Genomic DNA, 18,963 nt, shown 5'->3' on the forward strand with positions numbered 1-18,963 from the left:
TGTACTGAACTACAGGACTCGTATAAGAGGTGAGGGACGTATGTACTGAACTACAGGACTCGTATAAGAGGTGAGGGACGTATGTACTGAACTACAGGACTCGTATAAGAGGTGAGGGACGTATGTACTGAACTTCAGGACTCGTATAAGAGGTGAGGGACGTATGTACTGAACTTCAGGACTCGTATAAGAGGTGAGGGACGTATGTACTGAACTTCAGGACTCGTATAAGAGGTGAGGGACGTATGTACTGAACTACAGGACTCGTATAAGAGGTGAGGGACGTATGTTCTGAACTACAGGACTCGTATAAGAGGTGAGGGACGTATGTACTGAACTACAGGACTCGTATAAGAGGTGAGGGACGTATGTACTGAACTTCAGGACTCGTATAAGAGGTGAGGGACGTATGTACTGAACTTCAGGACTCGTATAAGAGGTAAGGGACGTATGTACTGAACTACAGGACTCGTATACGAGGTGAGGGACGTATGTACTGAACTACAGGACTCGTATAAGAGGTGAGGGACGTATGTACTGAACTTCAGGACTCGTATAAGAGGTGAGGGACGTATGTACTGAACTACAGGACTCGTATAAGAGGTGAGGGACGTATGTACTGAACTACAGGACTCGTATAAGAGGTGAGGGACGTATGTACTGAACTTCAGGACTCGTATAAGAGGTGAGGGACGTATGTACTGAACTACAGGACTCGTATAAGAGGTGAGGGACGTATGTACTGAACTTCAGGACTCGTATAAGAGGTGAGGGACGTATGTACTGAACTTCAGGACTTGTATAAGAGGTGAGGGACGTATGTACTGAACTACAGGACTCGTATAAGAGGTGAGGGACGTATGTACTGAACTACAGGACTCGTATAAGAGGTGAGGGACGTATGTACTGAACTACAGGATTCGTAAAAGAGGTGAGGGAAGTATGTACTGAACTTCAGGACTCGTATAAGAGGTGAGGGACGTATGTACTGAACTTCAGGACTTGTATAAGAGGTGAGGGACGTATGTAGTGAACTACAGGACTCGTATAAGAGGTGAGGGACGTATGTACTGAACTACAGGACTCGTATAAGAGGTGAGGGACGTATGTACTGAACTACAGGACTCGTATAAGAGGTGAGGGACGTATGTACTGAACTACAGGACTCGTATAAGAGGTGAGGGACGTATGTACTGAACTACAGGACTCGTATAAGAGGTGAGGGACGTATGTACTGAACTTCAGGACTCGTATAAGAGGTGAGGGACGTATGTACTGAACTTCAGGACTCGTATAAGAGGTGAGGGACGTATGTACTGAACTTCAGGACTCGTATAAGAGGTGAGGGACGTATGTACTGAACTACAGGACTCGTAAAAGAGGTGAGGGAAGTATGTACTGAACTTCAGGACTCGTATAAGAGGTGAGGGACGTATGTACTGAACTTCAGGACTGGTATAAGAGGTGAGGGACGTATGTACTGAACTACAGGACTCGTATAAGAGGTGAGGGACGTATGTACTGAACTACAGGACTCGTATAAGAGGTGAGGGACGTATGTACTGAACTTCAGGACTCGTATAAGAGGCGAGGGACGTATGTACTGAACTTCAGGACTCGTATAAGAAGTGAGGGACGTATGTACTGAACTTCAGGACTCGTATTAGAGGTGAGGGACGTATGTACTGAACTACAGGACTCGTATAAGAGGTGAGGGACGTATGTACTGAACTTCAGGACTCGTATAAGAGGCGAGGGACGTATGTACTGAACTTCAGGACTCGTATAAGAAGTGAGGGACGTATGTACTGAACTTCAGGACTCGTATTAGAGGTGAGGGACGTATGTACTGAACTACAGGACTCGTATAAGAGGTGAGGGACGTATGTACTGAACTACAGGACTCGTATAAGAGGTGAGGGACGTATGTACTGAACTTCAGGACTCGTAAAAGAGGTGAGGGACGTATGTACTGAACTACAGGACTCGTATAAGAGGTGAGGGACGTATGTACTGAACTTCAGGACTCGTATAAGAGGTGAGGGACGTATGTACTGAACTTCAGGACTCGTATAAGAGGTGAGGGACGTATGTACTGAACTACAGGACTCGTATAAGAGGTGAGGGACGTATGTACTGAACTTCAGGACTCGTATAAGAGGTGAGGGACGTATGTACTGAACTTCAGGACTCGTATAAGAGGCGAGGGACGTATGTACTGAACTTCAGGACTCGTATAAGAGGCGAGGGACGTATGTACTGAACTACAGGACTCTTATAAGAGGCGAGGGACGTATGTACTGAACTTCAGGACTCGTATAAGAGGCGAGGGACGTATGTACTGAACTACAGGACTCGTATAAGAGGTGAGGGACGTATGTACTGAACTTCAGGACTCGTATAAGAGGTGAGGGACGTATGTACTGAACTTCAGGACTCGTATAAGAGGTGAGGGACGTATGTACTGAACTTCAGGACTCGTATAAGAGGTGAGGGACGTATGTACTGAACTTCAGGACTCGTATAAGAGGTGAGGGACGTATGTACTGAACTTCAGGACTCGTATAAGAGGTGAGGGACGTATGTACTGAACTTCAGGACTCGTATAAGAGGTGAGGGACGTATGTACTGAACTTCAGGACTCGTATAAGAGGTGAGGGACGTATGTACTGAACTACAGGACTCGTATAAGAGGTGAGGGACGTATGTACTGAACTTCAGGACTCGTATAAGAGGTGAGGGACATATGTACTGAACTTCAGGACTCGTATAAGAGGTGAGGGACGTATGTACTGAACTTCAGGACTCGTATAAGAGGTGAGGGACGTATGTCCTGAACTTCAGGACTCGTATAAGAGGTGAGGGGCGTATGTACTGAACTACAGGACTCGTATAAGAGGTGAGGGACGTATGTACTGAACTACAGGACTCGTATAAGAGGTGAGGGACGTACAGTGCCTTGCGAAAGTATTCGGCCCCCTTGAACTTTGCGACCTTTTGCCACATTTCAGGCTTCAAACATAAAGATATAAAACTGTATTTTTTTTGTGAAGAATCAACAACAAGTGGGACACAATCATGAAGTGGAACGACATTTATTGGATATTTCAAACTTTTTTAACAAATCAAAAACTGAAAAATTGGGCGTGCAAAATTATTCAGCCCCCTTAAGTTAATACTTTGTAGCGCCACCTTTTGCTGCGATTACAGCTGTAAGTCGCTTGGGGTATGTCTCTATCAGTTTTGCACATCGAGAGACTGAATTTTTTTCCCATTCCTCCTTGCAAAACAGCTCGAGCTCAGTGAGGTTGTATGGAGAGCATTTGTGAACAGCAGTTTTCAGTTCTTTCCACAGATTCTCGATTGGATTCAGGTCTGGACTTTGACTTGGCCATTCTAACACCTGGATATGTTTATTTTTGAACCATTCCATTGTAGATTTTGCTTTATGTTTTGGATCATTGTCTTGTTGGAAGACAAATCTCCGTCCCAGTCTCAGGTCTTTTGCAGACTCCATCAGGTTTTTATCCAGAATGGTCCTGTATTTGGCTCCATCCATCTTCCCATCAATTTTAACCATCTTCCCCTGTCCCTGCTGAAGAAAAGCAGGCCCGCACCTCAGCTGTAGATCTCTGCAGTTCATCCAGAGTGATCATGGGCCTCTTGGCTGCATCTCTGATCAGTCTTCTCCTTGTATAAGCTGAAAGTTTAGAGGGACGGCCAGGTCTTGGTAGATTTGCAGTGGTCTGATACTCCTTCCATTTCAATATTATCGCTTGCACAGTGCTCCTTGGGATATTTAAAGCTTGGGAAATCTTTTTGTATCCAAATCCGGCTTTAAACTTCTTCACAACAGTATCTCGGACCTGCCTGGTGTGTTCCTTGTTCTTCATGATGCTCTCTGCGCTTTTAACGGACCTCTGAGACTATCACAGTTCAGGTGCATTTATACGGAGACTTGATTACACACAGGTGGATTGTATTTATCATCATTAGTCATTTAGGTCAACATTGGATCATTTAGAGATCCTCACTGAACTTCTGGAGAGAGTTTGCTGCACTGAAAGTAAAGGGGCTGAATAATTTTGCACGCCTAATTTTTCAGTTTTTGATTTGTTAAAAAAGTTTGAAATATCCAATAAATGTCGTTCCACTTCATGATTGTGTCCCACTTGTTGTTGATTCTTCACAAAAAAATACAGTTTTATATCTTTATGTTTGAAGCCTGAAATGTGGCAAAAGGTCGCAAAGTTCAAGGGGGCCGAATACTTTCGCAAGGCACTGTATGTACTGAACTTCAGGACTCGTATAATAGGTGAGGGACGTATGTACTGAACTACAGGACTCGTATAAGAGGTGAGGGACGTATGTACTGAACTACAGGACTCGTATAAGAGGTGAGGGACGTATGTACTGAACTTCAGGACTTGTATAAGAGGTGAGGGACGTATGTAGTGAACTACAGGACTCGTATAAGAGGTGAGGGACGTATGTACTGAACTACAGGACTCGTATAAGAGGTGAGGGACGTATGTACTGAACTACAGGACTCGTATAAGAGGTGAGGGACGTATGTACTGAACTACAGGACTCGTATAAGAGGTGAGGGACGTATGTACTGAACTACAGGACTCGTATAAGAGGTGAGGGACGTATGTACTGAACTTCAGGACTCGTATAAGAGGTGAGGGACGTATGTACTGAACTTCAGGACTTGTATAAGAGGTGAGGGACGTATGTACTGAACTACAGGACTCGTATAAGAGGTGAGGGACGTATGTACTGAACTACAGGACTCGTATAAGAGGTGAGGGACGTATGTACTGAACTACAGGATTCGTAAAAGAGGTGAGGGAAGTATGTACTGAACTTCAGGACTCGTATAAGAGGTGAGGGACGTATGTACTGAACTTCAGGACTTGTATAAGAGGTGAGGGACGTATGTAGTGAACTACAGGACTCGTATAAGAGGTGAGGGACGTATGTACTGAACTACAGGACTCGTATAAGAGGTGAGGGACGTATGTACTGAACTACAGGACTCGTATAAGAGGTGAGGGACGTATGTACTGAACTACAGGACTCGTATAAGAGGTGAGGGACGTATGTACTGAACTACAGGACTCGTATAAGAGGTGAGGGACGTATGTACTGAACTTCAGGACTCGTATAAGAGGTGAGGGACGTATGTACTGAACTTCAGGACTCGTATAAGAGGTGAGGGACGTATGTACTGAACTTCAGGACTCGTATAAGAGGTGAGGGACGTATGTACTGAACTACAGGACTCGTAAAAGAGGTGAGGGAAGTATGTACTGAACTTCAGGACTCGTATAAGAGGTGAGGGACGTATGTACTGAACTTCAGGACTGGTATAAGAGGTGAGGGACGTATGTACTGAACTACAGGACTCGTATAAGAGGTGAGGGACGTATGTACTGAACTACAGGACTCGTATAAGAGGTGAGGGACGTATGTACTGAACTTCAGGACTCGTATAAGAGGCGAGGGACGTATGTACTGAACTTCAGGACTCGTATAAGAAGTGAGGGACGTATGTACTGAACTTCAGGACTCGTATTAGAGGTGAGGGACGTATGTACTGAACTACAGGACTCGTATAAGAGGTGAGGGACGTATGTACTGAACTTCAGGACTCGTATAAGAGGCGAGGGACGTATGTACTGAACTTCAGGACTCGTATAAGAAGTGAGGGACGTATGTACTGAACTTCAGGACTCGTATTAGAGGTGAGGGACGTATGTACTGAACTACAGGACTCGTATAAGAGGTGAGGGACGTATGTACTGAACTACAGGACTCGTATAAGAGGTGAGGGACGTATGTACTGAACTTCAGGACTCGTAAAAGAGGTGAGGGACGTATGTACTGAACTACAGGACTCGTATAAGAGGTGAGGGACGTATGTACTGAACTTCAGGACTCGTATAAGAGGTGAGGGACGTATGTACTGAACTTCAGGACTCGTATAAGAGGTGAGGGACGTATGTACTGAACTACAGGACTCGTATAAGAGGTGAGGGACGTATGTACTGAACTTCAGGACTCGTATAAGAGGTGAGGGACGTATGTACTGAACTTCAGGACTCGTATAAGAGGCGAGGGACGTATGTACTGAACTTCAGGACTCGTATAAGAGGCGAGGGACGTATGTACTGAACTACAGGACTCTTATAAGAGGCGAGGGACGTATGTACTGAACTTCAGGACTCGTATAAGAGGCGAGGGACGTATGTACTGAACTACAGGACTCGTATAAGAGGTGAGGGACGTATGTACTGAACTTCAGGACTCGTATAAGAGGTGAGGGACGTATGTACTGAACTTCAGGACTCGTATAAGAGGTGAGGGACGTATGTACTGAACTTCAGGACTCGTATAAGAGGTGAGGGACGTATGTACTGAACTTCAGGACTCGTATAAGAGGTGAGGGACGTATGTACTGAACTTCAGGACTCGTATAAGAGGTGAGGGACGTATGTACTGAACTTCAGGACTCGTATAAGAGGTGAGGGACGTATGTACTGAACTTCAGGACTCGTATAAGAGGTGAGGGACGTATGTACTGAACTACAGGACTCGTATAAGAGGTGAGGGACGTATGTACTGAACTTCAGGACTCGTATAAGAGGTGAGGGACATATGTACTGAACTTCAGGACTCGTATAAGAGGTGAGGGACGTATGTACTGAACTTCAGGACTCGTATAAGAGGTGAGGGACGTATGTCCTGAACTTCAGGACTCGTATAAGAGGTGAGGGGCGTATGTACTGAACTACAGGACTCGTATAAGAGGTGAGGGACGTATGTACTGAACTACAGGACTCGTATAAGAGGTGAGGGACGTACAGTGCCTTGCGAAAGTATTCGGCCCCCTTGAACTTTGCGACCTTTTGCCACATTTCAGGCTTCAAACATAAAGATATAAAACTGTATTTTTTTTGTGAAGAATCAACAACAAGTGGGACACAATCATGAAGTGGAACGACATTTATTGGATATTTCAAACTTTTTTAACAAATCAAAAACTGAAAAATTGGGCGTGCAAAATTATTCAGCCCCCTTAAGTTAATACTTTGTAGCGCCACCTTTTGCTGCGATTACAGCTGTAAGTCGCTTGGGGTATGTCTCTATCAGTTTTGCACATCGAGAGACTGAATTTTTTTCCCATTCCTCCTTGCAAAACAGCTCGAGCTCAGTGAGGTTGTATGGAGAGCATTTGTGAACAGCAGTTTTCAGTTCTTTCCACAGATTCTCGATTGGATTCAGGTCTGGACTTTGACTTGGCCATTCTAACACCTGGATATGTTTATTTTTGAACCATTCCATTGTAGATTTTGCTTTATGTTTTGGATCATTGTCTTGTTGGAAGACAAATCTCCGTCCCAGTCTCAGGTCTTTTGCAGACTCCATCAGGTTTTTATCCAGAATGGTCCTGTATTTGGCTCCATCCATCTTCCCATCAATTTTAACCATCTTCCCCTGTCCCTGCTGAAGAAAAGCAGGCCCGCACCTCAGCTGTAGATCTCTGCAGTTCATCCAGAGTGATCATGGGCCTCTTGGCTGCATCTCTGATCAGTCTTCTCCTTGTATAAGCTGAAAGTTTAGAGGGACGGCCAGGTCTTGGTAGATTTGCAGTGGTCTGATACTCCTTCCATTTCAATATTATCGCTTGCACAGTGCTCCTTGGGATATTTAAAGCTTGGGAAATCTTTTTGTATCCAAATCCGGCTTTAAACTTCTTCACAACAGTATCTCGGACCTGCCTGGTGTGTTCCTTGTTCTTCATGATGCTCTCTGCGCTTTTAACGGACCTCTGAGACTATCACAGTTCAGGTGCATTTATACGGAGACTTGATTACACACAGGTGGATTGTATTTATCATCATTAGTCATTTAGGTCAACATTGGATCATTTAGAGATCCTCACTGAACTTCTGGAGAGAGTTTGCTGCACTGAAAGTAAAGGGGCTGAATAATTTTGCACGCCTAATTTTTCAGTTTTTGATTTGTTAAAAAAGTTTGAAATATCCAATAAATGTCGTTCCACTTCATGATTGTGTCCCACTTGTTGTTGATTCTTCACAAAAAAATACAGTTTTATATCTTTATGTTTGAAGCCTGAAATGTGGCAAAAGGTCGCAAAGTTCAAGGGGGCCGAATACTTTCGCAAGGCACTGTATGTACTGAACTTCAGGACTCGTATAATAGGTGAGGGACGTATGTACTGAACTACAGGACTCGTATAAGAGGTGAGGGACGTATGTACTGAACTACAGGACTCGTATAAGAGGTGAGGGGCGTATGTACTGAACTTCAGGACTCGTATAAGAGGTGAGGGGCGTATGTACTGAACTTCAGGACTCGTATAAGAGGTGAGGGGCAGGAGCTTTCAAAGTTTGAAAATTGCTCAAACAATATGGCAGCGAAAAGCCAATGAGAGTATGCATGATTTTATCCAGTCCAACAGCCGGTCAAGGCCAACAATAGGGTTTCACCCAGCTTAAACCCATAACTACTACTGCTGCTGCTACTACTACTGCTACTGCCTCTGCTACTTCTGCTACTACTGCTACTACTGCTACTACTACTGCTACTACTGCTGCTGCTGCTACTACTACTACTGCCTCTGCTACTGCCTCTGCTACTTCTGCTACTACTGCTACTACTACTACTACTACTGCTACTACTACTACTACTACTACTACTGCCTCTACTACTACTACTACTACTACTACTACTACTACTAAACTAATATACTACTACTGCCTCTACTACTACTACTACTACTACTAATATACTAATACTACTACTATTACTACTACTGCCACTACTACTACTATTACTACTACTACTACTACTATTACCACTACTACTGCTACTACTACTACTACTACTACTACTACTGCCTCTACTACTACTGCCTCTACTACTACTGCCACTACTACTACTACTACTACTACTACTACTAAACTAATATACTACTACTACTACTACTACTATTACTACTACTGCCACTACTACTACTACTGCCTCTACTACTACTACTGCCTCTACTACTACTACTACTACCACTACTACTATTACTACTACTACTACTACCACTACTACTATTACCACTACTACTACTACTACTACTACTATTACCACTACTACTACTACTACTACTACCACTACTACTATTACCACTACTACTATTACTATTACCACTACTACTACTACTACTACTATTACTACTACTGCTACTACTATTACCACTACTACTACTATTACCACTACTACTGCCTCTACTAAACTAATATACTATTACTACTACTATTACCACTACTATTACTACTACTGCCACTACTACTACTACTACTACTACTACTACTACTACTACTACTACTACTAAACTAATATACCACTACTACTACTATTACCACTACTACTACTACTACTACTACTACTATACCACTATGACGACTACCGGCGGTAATAATGCCAGCTACAGCTGTCACAGCTCAGCCATCACACCTTGAGCTCTATGCATCAAATCAAGTCAACGTATTTCCCAAATATTTCTCTATTAGCAGTAATCACTGTAGCAGGCCTCAATAGTATGTTCAGTGGTAGACTGGCTTTTCTTCTTCATCCAACACTGACCTCTCCTGTATTTTCAGGACGGTTCTCTGCTGCTGACGTCTGCCTCGTGGAGTGTCCCTCTGTCAGCTCTCTGGAGCATGCAGTCTGTCTTCGAGATGAAGTTAGTGTCACTCTGAGCCCGTAGTCTGAACTCTTTAGTCATGGGCTTGTTGTTAGTTTAGTCATTTCCTTTTTATAGAGCCTTTCATAAACAAAAAGCCATCGTGATTGTCTTCTGTTTCAGGCATTCCTTTTTGGACGACCATTACGTAGAGTTCAGTAAACTGTCACAAGACCGAGTGATTGGCACCAAGGACCAGGTAGCTCATGTAAGTCGACCTCTTCGTTTACACCGTGTCTGGCCTCTTGTTTGTTGTCTTTTCTGTCACCTGTTGTTGAACTTATTTTTCTTTGAACCCCAGCACTGCCTTAAAACCACTGGACGTGTATAATTCATATTTTCCTACACCGATGTATATGAATACAGAAATGAGCGGCCCGCGTACGGTGCTTCCTTATGAGCAGTGAGCTGGCCTCTTGTTTTAATTTTTTTTTAATCCATTCTCGTTTTTTTTTACTTTATTCATTGGATTTTTTTTAAACAAAAAAACATTCTTGATTTATTTGTTGTTTTTTTTAAATCCATTTTCGTTTTTTTTATTTTTATTTTAAATTTTTATCCCATTCTTGTTTTATTTTGTTATATTTTTTATTTTTATCCCATTCTTGTTTTATTTTGTTATTTTTTATTTTTATCCCATTCTTGTTTTATTTTTTATCCCATTCTTGTTTTAAAATTATTATTTTTTAAATCCATTCTTGTTTTTTTTTCCAGCACCGGTTTTCTCAAGTTTAGGAAGTTAATTTCACCTTCATTTGTGTCCAGATCTATGACATCCAGTCAGGTCAGAAGTTGCTGACCCTTAATGACCCTGGCCTGGCCAACAACTACAAGAGGAACTGTGCGACCTTTAACCCTAGCGACGATCTGGTGCTCAACGACGGGGTCATGTGGGACGTGCGCTCTGCTCAGGCCATCCACAAGTTTGACAAGTTCAATATGAACATCAGCGGCGTGTTCCATCCCAACCGCCTCGAGGTCATCATCAACACAGAGATTGTATCCTTATTACTTCCTGTTTTGGTCCTTATTACTTCCTGTTTTGGTACTTATTACTTCCTGTTTTGGTCCTTATTACTTCCTGTTTTGGTCCTTATTACTTCCTGTTTTGGTCCTTATTCCTTCCTGTTTGGTTAACATATAACATTATTAACAATAAGGAAATGAACAACTTTATTAACAAAAAGAACAGTCACAACTCACTGCAATACATTTAATGCTTACTTTTGTTAACAAAGCAAATCTAACTAATTTAACCAAATCCAAAAAGAGAATCTGTAAAAATGCTCCTGGGATTTGGCATCCTGCTGCTTTTATCATGAGTATCACCAGACGTGTAAAAACTCAGGGGAGATCTAATCGTAGCCTTTATAACTATGGCCTGAGTTTATCCAGGTCATATCAGTAAAAACATTGATTAGGAAGTGATGATCACCTTGACCAGCTATGCCAGTGGGACCTGAGAACGTTCCATCTCCTCCACACTGTGCCTGCCTTGGACCAGTGTAGAGGAGTGTTCAACAACAACGCTACGGTCATGTACGGAGCCATGCTCCAGGCTGATGAGGAGGATGATGTGATGGACCAACAGATGAAGAGTCCCTTCGGTTCCTCCTTCAGAACCTTTGACGCCACCGACTACAAACCCATCGGTATGACCTAAAGGTCATAGGTCAAGCATAGGGATTTTGTTTTGTGGCCTGTGGCATGCTGGTTGAAATGAACTTCTGGTTGTATGTTCTTCCTCAGCTACTGTGGATGTGAAGAGGAATATCTTTGACCTGTGTACTGACACTAGGGACTGCTACCTGGCTGTCATCGAGGTAAACTTCCTGGTTTTATTTCCATTGCTGACATTCCATGTTACGTCATTTAGCTCTGCTCCTGACCGTTCCATTCTACCTGTCAATCAGTATATGGTTGTTATCATGTAGGAAAAATGAGCTGTGTTGTTTGTGTCCCATATTCGTATTTAGGGGTTAGTGATTAGGGGCTTAGGGGCTAGGGATTAGGGGCTAGGGGTAAAGGGCTAGGGTTTGGGGGTTAGGGATTAGGGGCTAGGAATGAGGGGTTTAGGGCTAGGGGTTAGAGCTAAAGGTTAAGGATTAGGGGCTAGGGGTAAAGGGCTATGGATTAGGGGCTAGGGGTTAAGGATTAGGGGCTAGGGGTAAAGGGCTATGGATTAGGGGCTAGGGGTTAAGGATTAGGGGCTAGGGGTAAAGGGCTATGGATTAGGGGCTAGGGGTTAAGGATTAGGGGCTAGGGGTAAAGGGCTATGGATTAGGGGCTAGGGGTTAGGGATTAGGGTGGTGCAATGCTCCCTGATGATGCCATATTATTGCTCTCTGTTCTACTCTGGCTCTTGATCTGAGTCCCAAATAGACATCCAAAAAGAAACTGAAGAGTGGAATGTGGGAAGTGTAGTTCTCTCTGTCGGTCAGCAGTTCGTCTCAAGCTGTGTGTTCTTCTAAAGAGTGGAATGTGGGAAGTGTAGTTCTCTGTCGGTCAGCAGTTCGTCTCAAGCTGTGTGTTCTTCTAAAGAGTGGAATGTGGGAAGTGTAGTTCTCTGTCGGTCAGCAGTTCATCTAAAGAGTGGAATGTGGGAAGTGTAGTTCTCTCTGTCGGTCAGCAGTTCATCTAAAGAGTGGAATGTGGGAAGTGTAGTTCTCTCTGTCGGTCAGCAGTTCGTCTCAAGCTGTGTGTTCTAACGTCTTTAGAACCAGGACTCTATCAACATGGACACGGTGTGTCGCCTGTATGAAGTGGGGAGACAGAGACTAGCTGAGGAGGGAGAGGATGATGAAGATCAGGTAAGAAATGCTGTCCTCCTCTCTACTAAACTCAGTCTAACTTTAGCATCTTATCTACATCAGCGCTCTCCTAGTGTTCCTAATCTCTAATATCCAGTCTCTCCATTTCAACCCATACTGCCCAGTGCTCTTTGATCTGGGTTCTGAGACCCCACAAGGTTACACACCAGAACCTTTGTTCCTATCCTAGCCCGTCACTAAAACACCTGCTTCTATCCCAGCCTCTCCCCACTGTTTGCCCTTGTGTTAACTGTGTTCAAATATGTATTTTTTTTTTTTTTTTTTTTTAATGTATATTTCATCTTGTTTCACCTTGTGTTGATTTGTGTTCAAAATGTGTCACCTTCCCACCAGGAGGATCAAGACGATGATGAAGACTCTGACGACGATGATGAAGATGACGACGATGATGACATGGAGACTGACCCGCTGTTGGCCGAGCTGATCGAGGAAGGAGACGGAGAGGAGGATGGAGGTAACGACTTCTCTCCCTCGGATGATGAAGCAGTGGCCAGGCTGCTCCATGCTGATGATGAGGAGGATGATGATGATGAGGATGACTCGAACAACGATGCTGAGATTGACCTGGGATGTGAGTAACTCTGCGGTGTCTTCTTGGGCAAATAATTTATCACACACAAAACATCCACTAGTCTAGAAGCAAGAGAAAAGCAGACCGAGACCGGCAGCATGTTTCCCCAGGTACCAAGAGGATTATGTCTGATTCATTGATCGATTAGATTTTTTTTTTTTTGGGGGTGCAAAACAAAAATCCAAATCAAATTTTACCATCAAATTGTATTTGTCACATGCGCCAAATACAACAGGTGTAGTAGACCTTTCAGTGAAATGCTGAATACAACAGGTGTAGTAGACCTTACAGTGAAATGCTGAATACAACAGGTGTAGTAGACCTCACAGTGAAATGCTGAATACAACAGGTGTAGTAGACCTTTCAGTGAAATGCTGAATACAACAGGTGTAGTAGACCTTACAGTGAAATGCTGAATACAACAGGTGTAGTAGACCTCGCAGTGAAATGCTGAATACAACAGGTGTAGTAGACCTTACAGTGAAATGCTGAATACAACAGGTGTAGTAGACCTTACAGTGAAATGCTGAATACAACAGGTGTAGTAGACCTCACAGTGAAATGCTGAATACAACAGGTGTAGTAGACCTTACAGTGAAATGCTGAATACAACAGGTGTAGTAGACCTTACAGTGAAATGCTGAATACAACAGGTGTAGTAGACCTTACAGTGAAATGCTGAATACAACAGGTGTAGTAGACCTTACAGTGAAATGCTGAATACAACAGGTGTAGTAGACCTTACCGTGAAATGCTGAATACAACAGGTGTAGTAGACCTCACAGTGAAATGCTGAATACAACAGGTGTAGTAGACCTTACAGTGAAATGCTGACTTACAAGCCCCTTAACCAACAATGCAGTTTTAAGGAAAATAAGTGTTTAATAAAAAAATAGATAAGTAAAAAATGTAAATAGCAAATAATTAAATAGCAGCAGTACAATAACGAGTCTATATACAGGGTATTACTGTACAGAGTCAATGTGGAGGCTATATACAGGGTATTACGGTACAGAGTCAATGTGGAGACTATATACAGGGCATTACGGTACAGAGTCAATGTGGAGGCTATATACAGGGTATTACGGTACAGAGTCCATGTGGAGGCTATATACAGGGGGTACCGGTACAGAGTCAATGTGGAGGCTATATACAGGGGGTACCAGTACAGAGTCAATGTGGAGGCTATATACAGGGGCACCGGTACAGAGTCAATGTGGAGGCTATATACAGGGGGTACCAGTACAGAGTCATTGTGGAGACTATATACAGGGTATTACGGTACAGAGTCATTGTGGAGACTATATACAGGGGGTACCGGTACAGAGTCAATGTGGAGGCTATATACAGGGGGTACCAGTACAGAGTCATTGTGGAGACTATATACAGGGTATTACGGTACAGAGTCATTGTGGAGACTATATACAGGGGGTACCGGTACAGAGTCAATGTGGAGGCTATATACAGGGGGTACCAGTACAGAGTCATTGTGGAGACTATATACAGGGTATTACGGTACAGAGTCAGTGTGGAGACTATATACAGGGGGTACCGGTGCAGAGTCAATGTGGAGACTATATACAGGGGGTACCGGTACAGAGTCAATGTGGAGGCTATATACAGGGGGTACCAGTACAGAGTCATTGTGGAGACTATATACAGGGTATTACGGTACAGAGTCAATGTGGAGGCTATATACAGGGGGTACTGGTACAGAGTCAATGTGGAGGCTATATACAGGGGGTACCGGTACAGAATCAATGTGGAGGCTATATACAGGGTATTACGGTACAGAGTCAATGTGGAGGCTATATACAGGGTATTACTGTACAGAGTCAATGTGGAGGCTATATACAGGGGGTACCAGTACAGAGTCAATGTGGAGACTATATACAGGGTATTACGGTACAGAGTCAATGTGGAGGCTATATACAGGGGGTACCGGTACAGAATCAATGTGGGGGCTATATACAGGGTATTACGGTACAGAGTCAATGTGGAGGCTATATACAGGGTATTACGGTACAGAGTCAATGTGGAGGCTATATACAGGGGGTACTGGTACAGAGTCAATGTGGAGGCTATATACAGGGGGTACCGGTACAGAGTCAATGTGGAGACTATATACAGGTGGTACTGGTACAGAGTCAATGTGGAGTCTATATACAGGGGGTACCGGTACAGAGTCAATGTGGAGACTATATACAGGGGGTACCGGTACAGAGTCAATGTGGAGGCTATATACAGGGGGTACCGGTACAGAGTCAATGTGGAGACTATATACAGGGGGTACCAGTACAGAGTCAATGTGGAGACTATATACAGGGGGTACCAGTACAGAGTCAATGTGGAGGCTATATACAGGGGGTACCTGTACAGAGTCAATGTGGAGGCTATATACAGGGGGTACCAGTACAGAGTCAATGTGGAGGCTATATACAGGGGGTACCGGTACAGAGTCAATGTGGAGGCTATATACAGGGGGTACCGGTACAGAGTCAATGTGGAGGCTATATACAGGGGGTACCGGTACAGAGTCAATGTGCGGGGGCACCGGTTAGTCGATAGATGATAAACAGAGTAGCTACAGCAGCATATGGAGGGGAGGGGACAGATGATGTAAATAGTCTGGGTAGACATTTGATTAGATGTTCAGGAGTCTTATGGCTTTGGGTGTAGAAGCTGTTTAGAAGCCTTTTGGACCTAGACTTGGCGCTCCGGTACAGCTTTCCTTGCGGTAGCAGAGAGAACAGTCTATGACTAGGGTGGCTGGTGTCTTTGACAATTTTTAGGGTCTTGCTCTGACACCGCCTGGTGTAGAGGTCCTGGATAGCAGGAAGGTTGGCCCCAGTGATGTACTGAGCCGTACGCACTACCCTCTGTCGTGCCTTGCGGTCGGAGGCCGAGCAGTTTCCATACCAGGCAGTGATGTAACCAGTCATGATGCTCTCGATGGTGCAGCTGTAGAACCTTTTGACGATCTGGGGACCCATGACAAATCTTTTCAGTCTCCTGAGGAGGAATAGGTTTTGTCGTGCCCTCTTCACGACTGTCTTGGTGTGTTTGGACCATGATAGTTTGTTGGGGAACAGTAAAAGTTAGTAAGTACACACACTCACACCATCTTTCTATGTCCCCGTCTGTCTTCCCATACAGCTGACAGTTCCGACAGCTCAGACGGCAGCACTGACACCTCTGATCTGGAGGACCAACTCTTCTTGTCTATGAGCGACTAAAACAGCGAACAGGACATGACAACCAGGAAGTGGCAAAAGGGACACAACAAGTATCCATCCACCCATTGCCACTTAAGCTGGAGAAATTGGGGGACCCCCCCCATGAATGTGAATTCATATGCACAAAGAGAAAATATGAAATAAAAATATGGTATTTGAAGCAATCCCAGGTGTGAGATGGTAATAGTGAAGTACTGTTGACTGATGGTGTTGTTGGACATGACAGGCTACCCACTGAATTCTGAATGTAACCCCTAGCAACTACACGCCTGGCGCTCTTGTAGGTCAGAGAATATTGCATTGCTTTTCAATGCCTCTTAAGATGTTCTTGGGTGTAGGGTCTTGGGTTCCATTTGGAAGTCTGCACTAGTTTGACAGGGGAAAGAGACTTGATATTTTAGACCGAAGGACACTTAGACAAAACGATCAAGACTTGTAGCAATTGTAGTGTAGCAATTTGAATTGTACAAAAATAAGATTTCTTTTTTTTTTCTCCAGATTTTTGTTGGCCTTTTTTTAATATATAACTAACTTTTTTCTTTTGATGCTTTAATTTGGTATGTTTTAATTTTGGGGTTTTGTAGCTGTAAAATAGCTACTGCTCTTGTATTTGTTATTATATTAGCATCCCCGTTAGTTGTTGCAAAAGCAGCAGCTACTCTTCCTGGGGTCCACACAGAACACAGAACACAGAGCACAGAACACAGAACACAGAACATGAAACATGACATTAATACATAACATTTAATAGACAAGAACAGCTCCAGGACAGAACAGGGCTAGTTGCTACATCCTGTTAAATCTACTCGTTAATACTAAGACTACTATCGCTTTAAGGATGCAACCTTTCTCCGTTAAGACAACAAACAATGGCAGACAACTTTTCATTTATTTTGGTGTTTCAGATTGACTGTTGTTTTGCAAAACTTTGTCAAGCTAACCAGTCAAGAGTCAAAATGATGTACAGCTTCAAAACTGTAAATTTATTTACTATATTATAATTTTTTGGGGGGTTATTGTACTTTGTCAAATGCCGGTGACAATTAATATAAAATATTCATAAAAATGTAACTGAATGCTCCTATGTTTGCTCTTGTACCCCTTTTTCTCACCACGGAGCCCAGCGGTACCGGCCCGGTTACACGTCAGGCATAGTTGCTGGAATGGTGCTGTACAGGGCAATGTAAAAAGATAATATCCAAGTCTGCGTAGTGTGAAAAGGGTGTTCTATAGTGGTAAACGGGTGTAGGGAGTTTAATGGCCTCTAGAGGTCAGTGTTGAATAATGTGGATACATATTGATATTTAAACAGCCATATATATATATATATATATATGTGTGTGTGTGTATATATATATGTATAAAAATATATATACCATTTACACTACCGGTCAACAGTTTTAGAACACCGACTCATTCAAGGGTTTCATTTTTTTAAATGTTGTACTATTTTCTACATTTATAGAATAATAGTGAAGACATCAAAACTATGAAATGACACATGGAATCATGTAGTAACCAAGAAAGTGTTAAACAAATCAAAATATATTTGAGATTCTTCAAAGTAGCCACCCTTTGCCTTGATGACAGCTTTGCACACTCCTGGCATTCTCTCAACCAGCTTCATGTGGTAGTCACCTGGAATGCATTTCAATTAACAGGTGTGCCTTGCTAAAAGTTCATTTGTGGAATTTCTTTCTTAATGCATTTGAGCCAATCAGTTGTGTTGTGACAAGGTAGGGTTGGTATAAGGAATATAGCCCTATTTGGTAAAAGACCAAGTCCATATTATGGATGATCTCCGCATGTGTATTTCCCACCGTGAAGCATGGAGGAGGAGGTGTGATGGTGTGAAGGTGCTTTGCTGGTGACACTGTCTGTGATTTATTTAGAATTCAAGGCACACTTAACCAGCATGGCTTCCACAGCCTTCTGCAGCGATACGCCATCCCATCTGGTTTGGGCTTAGTGGGACTATCATTTGTTTTTCAGCAGGACAATGAACCAAAACACACCTCCAGGCTGTGTAAGGGCTATTTGACAAAGGAGGAGAGTGATGGAGTGCTGCATCAGATGACCTGGCCCCAACAATCACCCAACCTCAACCCAATTGAGATGGTTTGGGATGAGTCGGACCGCAGAGTGAAGGAAAAGCAGCCAACAAGTGCTCAGCGTATGTTGGAACCCCTTCAAGACTGTTGGAAAAGAGAATGCCAAAGAGTGTGAAAATCTGTCATCAAGGCAAAGGGTGGCTAATTGAAGAATCACAAATATAAAATCATATTTTGATTTGTTTTAACACTTTGTTGGTTACTACATGATTCCATATGTGTTATTTCATAGTTTTGATGTCTTCACTATTATTCTACAATGTAGAAAATAGTAAAAAATACATAAACCTTGTATTAGGTGTTCTAAAACTTGACCGGTAGTGTATATATTTGTGTGTATGTGTATATATACTTTAACATTGGTTGGACTGAAATATATCTGATGCAAATCAGTGGGTAAGGGACAACATTTTTAGGCTACCTGACTTGAAATGGAATTGACCCTGCT

The 18,963-nt window shown here is 43.1% G+C and overlaps 1 protein-coding gene across 2 annotated transcripts in view; it reads left to right on the plus strand.

The window, feature by feature from the left end:
• Window positions 1-17,475, plus strand: part of LOC139371455 (DDB1- and CUL4-associated factor 1-like) — a 49,896-nt gene extending 32,421 nt beyond the window's left edge. For both annotated transcript variants that reach the window (XM_071111878.1, XM_071111879.1), the window contains exons 19-26: window positions 9,684-9,766; window positions 9,890-9,974; window positions 10,532-10,765; window positions 11,220-11,418; window positions 11,516-11,589; window positions 12,484-12,576; window positions 12,931-13,168; window positions 16,325-17,475. In XM_071111878.1, coding sequence (XP_070967979.1) covers window positions 9,684-9,766; window positions 9,890-9,974; window positions 10,532-10,765; window positions 11,220-11,418; window positions 11,516-11,589; window positions 12,484-12,576; window positions 12,931-13,168; window positions 16,325-16,404 — 1,086 coding nt within the window. In that variant the 3' untranslated portion in view covers window positions 16,405-17,475. The remainder of the gene's footprint in view (window positions 1-9,683; window positions 9,767-9,889; window positions 9,975-10,531; window positions 10,766-11,219; window positions 11,419-11,515; window positions 11,590-12,483; window positions 12,577-12,930; window positions 13,169-16,324) is intronic.
• The last annotated feature ends 1,488 nt before the right edge of the window (window positions 17,476-18,963 follow it).

This window comes from Oncorhynchus clarkii, chromosome 17, assembly GCF_045791955.1.
Source record: "Oncorhynchus clarkii lewisi isolate Uvic-CL-2024 chromosome 17, UVic_Ocla_1.0, whole genome shotgun sequence".
Lineage (NCBI taxonomy): Eukaryota > Metazoa > Chordata > Actinopteri > Salmoniformes > Salmonidae > Oncorhynchus > Oncorhynchus clarkii.